The sequence below is a fragment of the Amphimedon queenslandica genome, unplaced genomic scaffold (assembly GCF_000090795.2).
Source record: "Amphimedon queenslandica unplaced genomic scaffold, v1.1 AMPQUscaffold_12800, whole genome shotgun sequence".
In the NCBI taxonomy this organism is placed as follows: Eukaryota; Metazoa; Porifera; class Demospongiae; order Haplosclerida; family Niphatidae; genus Amphimedon; species Amphimedon queenslandica.
Window position 1 is genome coordinate 16,741 of NW_003546964.1, and position 12,690 is coordinate 29,430.

Below are 12,690 nucleotides of genomic sequence, written 5' to 3' on the forward strand. Positions count from 1 at the left end.
AACTCAGTGTCCCATTTGCCACATAAAGTACAATATATATTACACTTTATGCTACTTTAAATTGCAAGCCACTACAACAGCACAGTGCAACATAAATAGTACCTGTTCTACAATATCACTACCATGTAATGACTACAATAACAGCTGCCACCCAAATCATGGTACGGCATCAAGTAGTTGTACTGTCATGATTTTCACAGATTCACATGTAGCTGTCAATGAAAGTTGCCACCCAAAGCATGGTACAACTTCCACAGCCTGCTTGCATGCCTCAAATAAAGTGTGGCATGGTTGCAATGTTGCCACCCAAAGCGTAGTACAACTTTCACAACCTGCTTGCAAGCCACCAACACAGTGTGGTATGGTTATCACATGCTACCACCCAAAGCGTGGTACAGCATGAGGTACAAGTACAGTATGTACAGCGTGCTTCACCAATATAATGACAACAGCTTCACAATAGCTGCATCAAGTATTTGCTGCATCAGTTGCCACCCAAAGCGTGGTACAACTTCAATATTACATGAATTACCACAGCTTAACAAGTATTACGCATAAAAATACATTCTACAAACACATCTCTGCTATTTATAATAATGTGCTGCAAAGGTTAGGCAAATGATTATGAATGTGAACAATACAGGGAGCAAGTGTACATTCCAACACAATGACTAAAAGCCTAGCATTAGCAATCAAACATACTATCTACAAATATACACAAAATATGAAGAAGTCAAACTCTAACAATTATAACTAAATCTCTTTGTGACTAACATATTACAAGTAAGTAATTAACTAAACCAGAAAAAATACTGAAACTAAGTAAAACAACAAGTTTGAGTGGAGGAAAAGTAGAAAGAAAGAAATAACAATTCACAATGAATTGACAGTTTGATAGTGTGGACTGTGTAGTCAATAAATTTAACAGTTATAATGTTGGGTGGGTATGTATGTATACAGTAGTAGATTGGGTGTGACCATGCATGTGTGCATAGATTGTCTTCAAGTACAAGCAGCAATCTTTGTCTCCTGACTCTCCTCTCCAACTATTAATAGAGTTTAAGTGAGTCAAAAATATTGTCTAATATCAATTAGACTATTCAGTTTTATAGGCAATAATGGCAGAAAACACAAGTCCAGCTATCACTATGACTTGTGAGGTTTGTTCAGAGTATTACACTGACCCCTTCATGCTTCCCTGTCTTCACTCATTCTGTAAGAAGTGTCTAATAAAAGCTAAAGAGCAGGAAGGTGGTACTGGTACCTCATTAAAGTGTCCAACGTGTGACACTAGCATTAATTTACCTGATGGTAAAATTGAAGGCCTCACTCAAAACCTTTGGCTTGAACATAAATCAAAAGAGGCTTCAATCAAAAAGAAGATTCTTAGTAAAAAAGCAATATTGTGTGATAGATGTGATGATTCCAGTGATGCAGCTACCGTGTATTGCTGTGATTGCAGCCAGTTTTTGTGCGATTATTGTAAAAAAGGTCATGAGCGAAACAAGAAAGAAGCTAATCATGAATTAATCAATCTAGAAACAAAGGAATCCATTGAACTGCCTACTGTTAAGCATGAAGAGGGGTATTGCACACGGCATTTCGATCAAAAGCTGATTTACTATTGTAATGATTGTGAAAAATTAGTTTGTCCTAACTGCCTCCCAATCAAACACAAGGATCACAATGTAGAAGATTACATTGATGTAGGAGAAACAGCACGTAAAGCATTAAAGGAGAGCGTTGCTTGTTGTGACAGAATAATTTCTCAAGTCACTGAAGCTATAGCTAATCGAGAGAAAATGCTAGAGCAGATAGCAACAAGTAAAGAAGAAGTAAGGCAGGAAATCAAGGAAACGTTTGAAGAGCTTAAAGCTGTTTTAGATAAGAGATGCAATGATCTACTAATGGAGACAGAAGAGATTGCTAGCGCTAAGAGGAACTCTGTGAAGGGGCTGTTGGACAGGTTTCGTAAACTGGTAAAACAGGTTTCTCATGGTCGTCATCTTGCATCATCAGTGAGTGAGCGTACTGATCCAGGTGAAGTTCTCAGTGTTAAGAAGCTAATCACCAATCAACTAGAGGAATGCATTGAAGAGTATAAGAAGCTACCTCTAGAAACACAAGAAAATGAAGCAATTTTAACTTGTCTTGATACATCTACTTTGCGTAAAGAGATCAATGAGTTTGGAAGTGTCTCTTATGTACATATAGCCACATATTCTATTGATAGTGGGTTAGCTATTCCACTGGCAACAGTAGAGAAAGAAAGGAAATTCAAAGTGTCTCTACCAGCAGGCATTGATAAAGCAGCAAGCTATTTGAAGGCTTCCTTTATCAAAAGTGATGGTAGTAAAGAGGAGGGTAAAGTTGTTATAGTTCCTGATAACAACATAGCCATTGTATCATGCACACCTCAAAGTATTGGTGGATATGAACTATCAGTGACTATAAGAGGTCATCATATTAAAGGCAGTCCTTATCAACTGTCAGTAAAAGCATCAAGAGACTATACCACACTAACTAACCAGAGATCCTTTAATGTGGGAAGTGGTACTACTGGTGTCGCTGTTCATACTAATGGTGTAGTATTTGCTGGTAGTAGAGATGGGTTTGTTCAAGTATTTTCTGAGGATGGTACTGCAGTAAGAAGGATTGGATTTAAAGGTAATAGTGATGGACAATTTCAACAACCATGGGGCTTATTGGTGGTAGGAGACAGGCTCTATGTGTCAGATGATATTCTTCATCGTGTGCAGTATTTCTCAGCTACTACTGGTCAGTATATTGGTCAGTTTGGTAGTAGAGGTAATGGAAATGGACAATTCTCTAGTCCTCGTGGTGTATCTATCAATGGTAAAGGTAATATATTAGTAGCTGATTCTAACAACAAAAGAGTGCAAGTGTTTGAAGAAGATGGTACATTTGTACAAGTCATACAGTGTTATGGTAAAGCCACCAATGTGGCAGTAGATAATGAAGGAAAGATACACGTCACCATTCAAAGTCAAAATTATATTCAAATTTTTTCTCCTGATTGTAAAACTTCATTTAATCTAGCTTGTAAGTTTATTTGTCCTAACGGTATTGCTATTGATGATGAAGGATATATCTTTGTATCAGTTTATAATGGTGGTACCTTTTCTCTTCATTTATTGAGTCCTAACAGGAAACAAGTCAAATTAATCTCAGGATTGTCTGACCCATGGGGTATAGCACTGTCTAATGATGGATATATTTATGTAGCTGAAAATAAAAACAACTGTATAATGAAATATTAATGCAGTCGTTCAATAAAAGTGCAATAAACCAGATACACTAACAATATTATTCACAATTTACAGTGTATGGTATGAACTGAAATTTTGTTTCCCTTTAAATGTATTTTCCCTTTCCAGTTTATCTTTCACATGCAGTTACACACACACACACACACACACACTTTTTCTTCCTTCTTCCATCTACCCTCCCAACTTCTCTATTCACCTTAAGTGAATATTAATTATTATTGTTAGTAATATTAATTTGATTCAAAATTTTGAAAATAAAGAAAAAGTATAAAATCTCAATTTTATTCCATCTCTAAACAAAGTTTAATAATAGTCATGATCATGACATGAATCACATGATCATGACATGAATCACATGATCATCTATGTTCTTGGTTTCCCTCATCATGAGCCATAACCTCCATTTTCTAATACAACTATGTCTCTCTTTCCTCTCCTAACATTATACTTTCCTTATCCACTTCCCTTAGATATGCACTCAAAAATAACATCATTATAAATTCAATTTTTTTAATTTTCAAAATATTATGATTATGAAGATAAATATCTTCACATTCCTACACATAAATTTCACGCAATAGTCACAAAGCCATACAGTGTACGATTCATAAAAATATTACTTACATGTAATGGTGCAATTTCTGATCATTTTGGAAATGAATACTCCTTATCAAGCCATAACACAATATAGCTATTTTCATAAACAAAAATGTAATGCTGATCATTTACAAAGTATCAAAGCCAAAACCTCATGCAACATAAATTTTACCATGCTAACATTGTAAAAAAGGAAGAAAGAATAAAAATTTTGTTATAAGGAGAAATAGAAAATTAATAATACAAAAGTAGAGTGAGACATTTAACATTTATCAAAAGATAAATCCCAACCTGAACCACGAGGAGGTAGTCTCACATTTCCAGGTCAAAACCAATGCAGCACATTAAAGCAGTCAGATGTAACTCAGTGTCCCATTTGCCACATAAAGTACCATATACACCATATATTTTGCGGGGATTAAATTTCCCAATTTTTCTATTTGGAATAAATTTGCAAAAGTAAAATCTGCAAAATAGCGTGCTGATTTTATAGTAGGTGTGGCAATTGCACTCTCAATTCAATTAATGATAATCATGGTGGGTGTGTACAGTGTATTGATCATTATGTCTTCCTGATTTGTGGGCAGGTATCAAGTATTAGTAAGAACATGGCTTTGATCATTTGATATTCCCTGAGAAGCTATGCTCTAACTGACTTGTAGGGCTGAGGCTATTATTCTCAAAAAATCAGTCATTATTCTATTCTGTTATTCTTGTAAGCAATGTTCATTATTCCCAAAAAATTACCTATTATTCGCAACTTATATTCCATTTATTCAAAAATTTTGTCAGTTCATATAGCTAAACTGAGTTAATTACAAATTATTTATAGTTAATTAACTATTATTATTATGATGTTTAGGCCCATAGGGGTTAGACCAAGTTAATCTGAGGGCTTACCAGGCAATACAGGCTGCGCATGCGCAATATCATAGCAACTACATTTAAATGCTAGAGTGCAGGATGCATTTCAGTTAGTCTCTTGCCGCCTTGCTAGAATTGGCTGATTGGGTCTAAAGCCAGTTGCGAGTCAAAACCACACCCTCCCTCCCAAACTTCAGGGTAAGTGAGGTGGGTCTGTTTTATTATAAGTAGGTAGGGTTAATTTACTTGTGATCTCCAATAGAGTTTCCTTCTCTATTGTGATAGTGGGGAATGGCTCCTCCCTGTCGGTAGTTGGCTGTGGAAGAAGGAGAAATTAATGATTATGATTCACTATGCATTAAGTCACATACATTATAAATCCCTCTCGCTGGTAATTGCTCTGAGGGTGACTCTTATGCTCTAGGAATAATTCTCCTAGCATCATTAATCATGCCAATGTCATAACATACAACTCCTTTCTCTTATCGGTCTGCAAACTGGCAGTGGGGGGTTAAGGCATAACCCACCTTAGGACACACTACATCAGTAGTGGACCCTCTAGTTCCAGTATTTGATGGGACTCTTTCGGAGACTACACTCAGAGACCTTTCTATGGTAAGCCCATATTCAGATTAAACTTAATTAACTCTTAGTTAACTATTATTACTAGTTAGTTAACTTATTAAAATTTTTAATTATAATTGTCATGAATATTAATTATTTTTGCTGCAAACCACTCCCATTATTTTAAAACTCCACCCACTACTCTCTTTTCAAACCATTATTCTACCCCTGTCGACCCCAGTTAAACACAATATCCTTAAAATTATTCCCGAGTAGCCTCAACCCTACTGGTTTGTATCTAGGAAAGCTATAAGATCAAAGGCATATTTATTAGCCATGACGTCATTAGTAAGAAAACTAAAAAATGGCTGAAAAGTTTTTGAGCTTGCTATGGAAGACGAGGTAGAATCTAGTCTATTGAGTAGAACCATAGAAGATGTAAAAATAGTGAGTCTCCTTATTGTATAGTCTTGGAAACTTTCACTTTCTTCTTTTCATGCACGTTTCTTCCTAGGTAAGAAAGTGTCATCATTTCCATGTGATGTCAAAACTTTACTGACTTCATGTTACTCATGTGAGGTCCTAAGGGGCGCATTGCTCTAACTCTGGAGAATTATGTCACAATCAATTTCATTTTTTCCATTAAATTTTATTAAAATGTTCATTAAAAACACTGTTACTTCCTGTTTCATAATACATTCCCCTGGCCACTTCCTGTGGAATACACATGTTCCACTAGCCACTTCCTGTGGAATATATATATATTTTTTCATCTTATGGTTTCCCAGGATACAATGCGGAATCTAATTAACTGATCACAAGATGTCGTTAGAGGACAAGTGTTGGGCTGCGTTTCAAAAAGATCATGAAGAAGCTGTTCACTTACTACCATTAGTGAAGGAACCAAATAAAATTAAAGGAACCGATAATACTAGTTTCCTTCATTTGTCTTCAAGGCATGGGTGGCTAGATGTTATAAAAGACCTCATCACTAAATATCACTGTGACCCACACAAAAGAGATGTTGATGGTTGGGCTTGTCTTCATTATGCTGCAGCACATAATAATGTTGATGTAATGAGATATCTCATTGATGAGGGCCACTGTGATCCAAAGGTTCCTTTTAAGTATGGAGATACTGTTCTTCACAGAGTAGTTGGTAATGGATCACTTGATTTCATGAAGTACTTAATCAATCATCATCACTGTGACCCAACGGCTACTACCAATAGTGGTGAGACTGTTCTTCACCGTGCTGCTGAACACATTGATATTATGAAGTATCTCATTAATGAGTGTCACTGTGATCCAATGGCTACTGGCATTAACAATTGGACAGTTCTTCATGAAGCAGCTATTAGGACCTCACCTGATGTAATCAATTATCTAATCAATGAGTGTAACTGTGATCCAATGGTTGTTGACATGTACGGGCGGACACCTCTTCACTTTGTTGCTATTCATGGCAGTGCTACAACTGTTGAATATTTACTATCAACTGGTAAACGTGATCCGTTGGCTAAAGACAATGAGAGGAAAACACCAGTTAAACTAGCTAAGGAGAGAGGTAGAACTGATATTCTTTCTGTCTTGAAGAAGTTTGGTGGTATAAAATTATCTCATCCAATTGATTCTTATGTTAACGTCCTCCTTGTGGGTAATCCTGGAGCTGGTAAAAGTACTCTTAGTCATATCATCAATGACACAGCTAGTTTCACTCTTCTTGGTTCCTTACGAAATGTTGGAGGGGTAGTGCCCTGTACTGCTGGTATCATTCCTTATAAACTACAACACAGGACACTCGGTAACATCATTCTTCATGATTTTGCTGGTCATTCCGAATACTACTCCAGTCACAGTGCTGTCATTGAGAATCTCTTACAAGGTTCTGGTGGTGTGTTCCTCATAGTAGTCAATATATTGGACAAGGAACCAGTCAAACAGCTTCATCAGTGGCTAACAGTTGTCACAAATGAAGCACAGAAAGCTCTCAATCAATGCCATGTTATTTTGATAGTCAGTCATGTGGATGAGATAAGTAATTCTGTTGAAAGGAGAAGGAGAAAGGAAGAAATACTGGAGATTATTGTAAGGGAAAAGTGTGATAGTGTCTTCTTAAATTGTCGTAAGCTTGGCGGGAGTGGTGTGGATTCCTTCTTTAATAAGTTGTCAAGTGCCTGTGAGTCCATTCGTAGTACAAGTGGAAGGAATTTGAGTCTTTATTGTCACATGATGTATGGTCTACTGGAGGAAAGGAAAGAGAATATACTGACCCTCTCTGATGTAATGTCTGCTGGTAAGGACAATGATGATTACTTTATACCAGATAAGAGAGAAGACGTCTTGGATGTTCTTGATTCGTTGCACTCAACTGGTTTGATCAATGTCCTTAAAAGTGAAGACAAGGTATGGGTTGTTGTAAATAAGGGTATACTACTAACTGAGGTGAATGGGGTTCTCTTTGCTCCAGAGATATTCAAAGAACACATTGAAATTGCTAGCAACACTAGTATTGTTAGTGTATCTGGTCTGACTAGACTCTTTCCTAAATATGATAATGACATGTTGCTCTGTTTCTTGAAGAACATGAGCCTCTGTGAAGAAATTAATCCATCTTTCCTAACAATCACAAACCTCCATCAGTTAGAGTGGAAGAGGAGGAGGAGGGAGGGACAGAAAGAAGAGGAGAAAGGTTGTTGCACTTTCCATGTCTTTTATCTACTGATAGACCTGATGAGATGACTAGTCAAGTGTACCAGTTTGGTTGGTGTCTACAGTGTACTAGTAAACATCATTTCTTTCCTCCTCGATACTTCCACATCCTCTCATTACGTCTTGTTTATAAAATGGCTCTACCTCGAGAAGATGACAAGTTAAATCGTTACTGTACATTTTGGAGAAATGGTCTTCACTGGTTTGATGACAATGGTGTAAGAGTATTAGTAGAGATTGTGGATGAGAGCCAGTCTGTACTAGTAATGATGTCCTGTAAGAAAGGTTACAGTGACAATATGGTGTTTCTAAGAAGAGATGTGATAGGAGAGGTAATGAGTGTTTATAAAGAATCCTGTCCCAGTCTAGAGGTAAAAGAGTTAGCTATTGATCCTAAAGAACTAGCCTATCCTGTGAATACACCAAGAGAAAGGACAACTTATGGCATATATAATGTACTGTTGGCGATTAAGAAAAGGAAACCATTTCTTGTGAGTGATAAAGGACAAACAGAATTGAAGGAGACCTTAACTGATGAATCATTATCAGATATTAGTAACCTGTCACTATTAGGAGGACGTGATATTAAGGTAAGAATTAACACACACAAACTGTTTGATACATTAATACAAGCACTAATAATCAAAAGGTCATATCTTTAAAAAGTAATTTTATTTCTTATCAAATTACTCAGACTTTGTCATAATTGTGGGTTGTCATTGTGTGGCTTTTACTACTAATGATATATACTTGTACATCTCTTAAACTCACCTTTCAGCAATACACTACTTATGTATATCACCTTGATAAACAAGCACAGTGACAAATATCAGTTATTATTATTATTATTATTGTATAGGAAGTGATTGAAATAACTAAAGAATTCAAGACACCATTGACTCCAATAAAGCTAGGTATTATGTACTATCACAATTGTCAAGTAGTGGGAGTGCAGACTGTATAGTGTGTATACACAAGATTAATTATTATTTTTATAGATATTAAAGATCTTGATATTGCCATTAAAGAATTAACATCAGATCAACACTTGCCCTGTTCTGTATGGCACAGACTATAGGTCTACAGTTAGGATTATATGATCCTAGACTAGTGGATATAGACAAGAAGAATAGAGGAGATCCAGTGGAGTGTTTCTGTGAGTGTATGTCTGCCTGGTTAAGAGGAGAAGATAAAGTGAGAGAGAAAGGAGGTCCCAGTTGGTCATCATTAGCTACAGCACTGGATACAATAGAAGAGAAATCTATTGCTACTAACGTTAGAGACAAATATTGTCCATTAACATAGTTGATTGACTAGTTTAAATGTTTGGTGTTTTATTTGTGTTCTTATTTTATTTTTTACAAGATAATGACATTAAGTAGGCAAGTGAAAGCAAGCCCTGCTATAAGACAAAAGAAGCAAGAAGTGTGTCAGTCTGTTATGGTAGTATCAATAGAGTCATTACTATAATAAAATCAATATTACTGCTCTAAACAGTACTACTTAATATAATGGCATTCCTATAAATAGCATCATTTATCACTACTATAAATACACATGTATGTACATGCATCATTGTTACTATAAATAGTATATCATTTACCTCTGTTCCTAAGGAAGAATGACACTATGTCCAACTGCCTCAGTTCCAGTCCAGTCTCCAGTGCATTGAGAGGGAGGGAACATTGGTCCCAGCGGTTCAAGTGACACACCTCCTCAGCTACTGATGCACTACTATACATTAACACCTAATGATGATGATGATGATAATAATAATAATAATAACAAAAACAACAACAAAAATAATAATAAAAGTTTAAAAGATTGAGAAGGTAAGATGTTCATTATTAAGGCTGCATTTACCCACTGGAGAGCGACAGAGAGGCATTGGACCAGGTATTGGCAGGCATTGTCATCCCCAGAATATCACTGAATACGGCGGCCCAAAGATCTGATGAATGATGATGACTGAGGGCCCATAGCACCAAGAGACTCAATCGCTACAGGAGTGAAGATATATGAAGTGAGGGCAGCATACTTAGCAGACTTCTTTGACTCCGCCAAAGCAGCGACTGCACCAGTGCCAGATAAAGCTGTAGACCTGTAGGATTGAGCGAGAAAATCTGGAACTGTAGCATCCCAGACCAAGGGCTTAAAATGTTCCCAGGGTATGGGTGAGACCATCTGCAGTGGCGTAGCCAGGATTTTTGAAAAGAAGGGGCAAGCTGTGCAGTGCGCAAAATTTTGTGAAACCACGCCTTTTTGGGGCGTGGCCACACCTATTTTTCAACATGGCGGACTTCTTGACTGATCATAGGCAACGTTGAATACCTTTTCAGCCTTATAATGGCATAATAGAAAGACTCCTTTGGCCTTTCCTTTCATATGTAAGTTTTAGAACAGCTATTCCTTCCAAAAGCAGCTTATTATTTGATTATTTTTAAATATTGATTTTAAAAAGGGGGGCAATTGCCCCCCTTGCTACGCCCCCGATCTGGCTGTTTCCCATCAGACCTGGAGAGACCTGAGGGCTCCAAACAGGCTGGGATACGAGCACAAGAGAGTGAGCGGTGGAGGACATCATTAATGGCAGCTTGGCAATGGAAATGCATACCTCCCTTCTTACACAATTAATGTATTTATTGTATTGGAAGTTTGGCTCTACCAAATGTAAAGTTTTTTTCTTAATTTTAGTTAACTATGACCATTAGCTAAATTAACTAAACACAATTGATGCACATGTACATGAATAAATTACTAATAAATTACTAAAAATTGCTAATAATTACTTTATTATTGATGAGAGAAGGTTAACAGCTGCATCCAGTTGATCAGGAGGAATGGGAGGAGGAGAAGGTAAGGACTCACTGCTGCACTTCCTCTTGTCACTTCCATAACTATCATCTATTAATAGTAACAAACATTACTAACACACATTAATATTAATAGTAACACATGTACTATGAATAGTACTGAACACACATACAATGTAGATGTAGTATTTAGTATATTAAAGTATTATAAAATAAAAAATAAATGCCTGATGTTAAAATAGTAATTACGTTTTATAGCTAATTCTAGGCAAAAGCATAAACTGAACTGCTTAAGCGTAAAAATAATTTCTGAACACAATCAATGGTGCATTTTATTATTAATATTATTATTAATATTAATACTATCCTGTAGCTCCAAACTTTTGTCGGTCAAAAATTTCATCAAAATTGTCAAGAGTTTATGCTTGACAAAATTTTTGCTCCATGTGATTAGTATGCAAATTTATAATCAAAATAAATTTATCCACAAAAATTAATTTTAATATGTGTTAATTAATTGTACATGTGTTTCAAAAAAGTGCCCTATGGTATTACATGTGTGCATGTTCAGAATCAGTTCAAAAACTATCAAAAGGACATTGATATATAAATTGAGAAATTATTTTACAGCTAAATCTTAGCAAAAGCATTCACTTCCTCTCTCTCAGTTATGGTATGTGTGTTTAGTGTATTGAATTCCTGATGTGTGGGCGGGTATCAATGAATCTAATTAACTGACCACAAGATGTCGTTAGAGGACAAGTGTTTGGATGCATTTGAGAAAAGACATTATAAAGAAGCTGTTCGCTTACTACCATTAGTGAAGGAACCAAATAAAATTAAAGGAAGATGTGGTTTATTATGGGGTAATACTAGTTTACTTCATTTGTCTTCAGAGTATGGCTGGTTAGATGTTACAAAAGATCTCATCACTAAATATCACTGTGATCCATACGAAAGAGATGATAGAGGTTGGAATTGTCTTCATTGTGCTGCAGCATATAATCATGTTGATGTGATGAGATATCTCATTGATGAGGGCCACTGTGATCCAAAGGTTCCTAGTGAGTATGGATTAACTGTTCTTCACAAAGTAGCTGAACAAGGATTACTTAATTTCTTGAAGTACTTAATCAATCATCATCACTGTGATCCAATGGCTACTAGCTATTGGGGTGAGACTGTTCTTCACCGTGCTGCTAGATACATTGATATTGTAAAGCATCTCATTAAAGAGTGTCACTGTGATCCAATGGCTACTAACATGAATGGTGAGACTGTTCTTCACCTTGCTGCTGGACACATTGATATTGTAAAGTATCTCATTAATGAGTGTCACTGTGATCCAATGGCTACTACCAATAGTGGTGAGACTGTTCTTCACCGAGCTGCCAAATTACACATTAATATTGTAAAGTATCTCATTAATGAGTGTCACTGTGATCCAATGGCTACTAACGATAGTGGTAAGACTGTTCTTCACTGTGCTGCTGGACACATTGATATTGTAAAGTATCTCATTAATGAGTGTCACTGTAATCCAATGGCTACTACCAAGGATGGTGAGACTGTTCTTCACTGTGCTGCTGGACACATTGATAGTGTAAAGTATCTAATTAATGAGTGTTCCTGTGATCCAATGGCTACTGACCCTAACAACAGGACAATTCTTCATAAAGCAGCTAGTACAAACTCATCTGATGTAATCAAATATCTAATCAATGAGTGTAACCATGATCCAATGGCTGTTGACAGGTCAGGGCAGACACCTCTTCACCAGGCTGCTAGTTGGAGATGCTCTGCAGCTGTTGAATATTTACTATCAACTGGTAAATGTGATCCATTGGCTA

General features: G+C 36.4%; 2 protein-coding genes across 2 annotated transcripts; both read left to right on the forward strand.

The window, feature by feature from the left end:
* Positions 1 to 1,118: 1,118 nt before the first annotated feature.
* On the forward strand, positions 1,119 to 3,545 carry LOC100634412 (E3 ubiquitin-protein ligase TRIM71-like). Its single transcript, XM_003390061.2, has one exon. It carries the CDS (start codon positions 1,119 to 1,121, stop codon positions 3,279 to 3,281), a length of 2,163 nt encoding a protein of 720 aa, XP_003390109.1. The 3' UTR covers positions 3,282 to 3,545.
* A 2,847-nt stretch (positions 3,546 to 6,392) lies between these two features.
* LOC109586716 (espin-like) lies at positions 6,393 to 7,068 on the forward strand. Its single transcript, XM_020002924.1, has 2 exons — positions 6,393 to 6,921; positions 7,004 to 7,068. Exons 1-2 carry the CDS (start codon positions 6,393 to 6,395, stop codon positions 7,066 to 7,068), a joined length of 594 nt encoding a protein of 197 aa, XP_019858483.1.
* The last annotated feature ends 5,622 nt before the right edge of the window (positions 7,069 to 12,690 follow it).

Bases quoted from the DNA above. Each gene is read 5' to 3' on its own strand.
- LOC100634412 (XM_003390061.2), top strand. From the start codon at position 1,119: ATGGCAGAAAACACAAGTCCAGCTATCACTATGACTTGTGAGGTTTGT.
- LOC109586716 (XM_020002924.1), top strand. From the start codon at position 6,393: ATGAGATATCTCATTGATGAGGGCCACTGTGATCCAAAGGTTCCTTTT. The intron at 6,922-7,003 runs GTATAAAATTAT...AAGTACTCTTAG, and splicing joins TGTCTTGAAGAAGTTTGGTG to TCATATCATCAATGACACAG.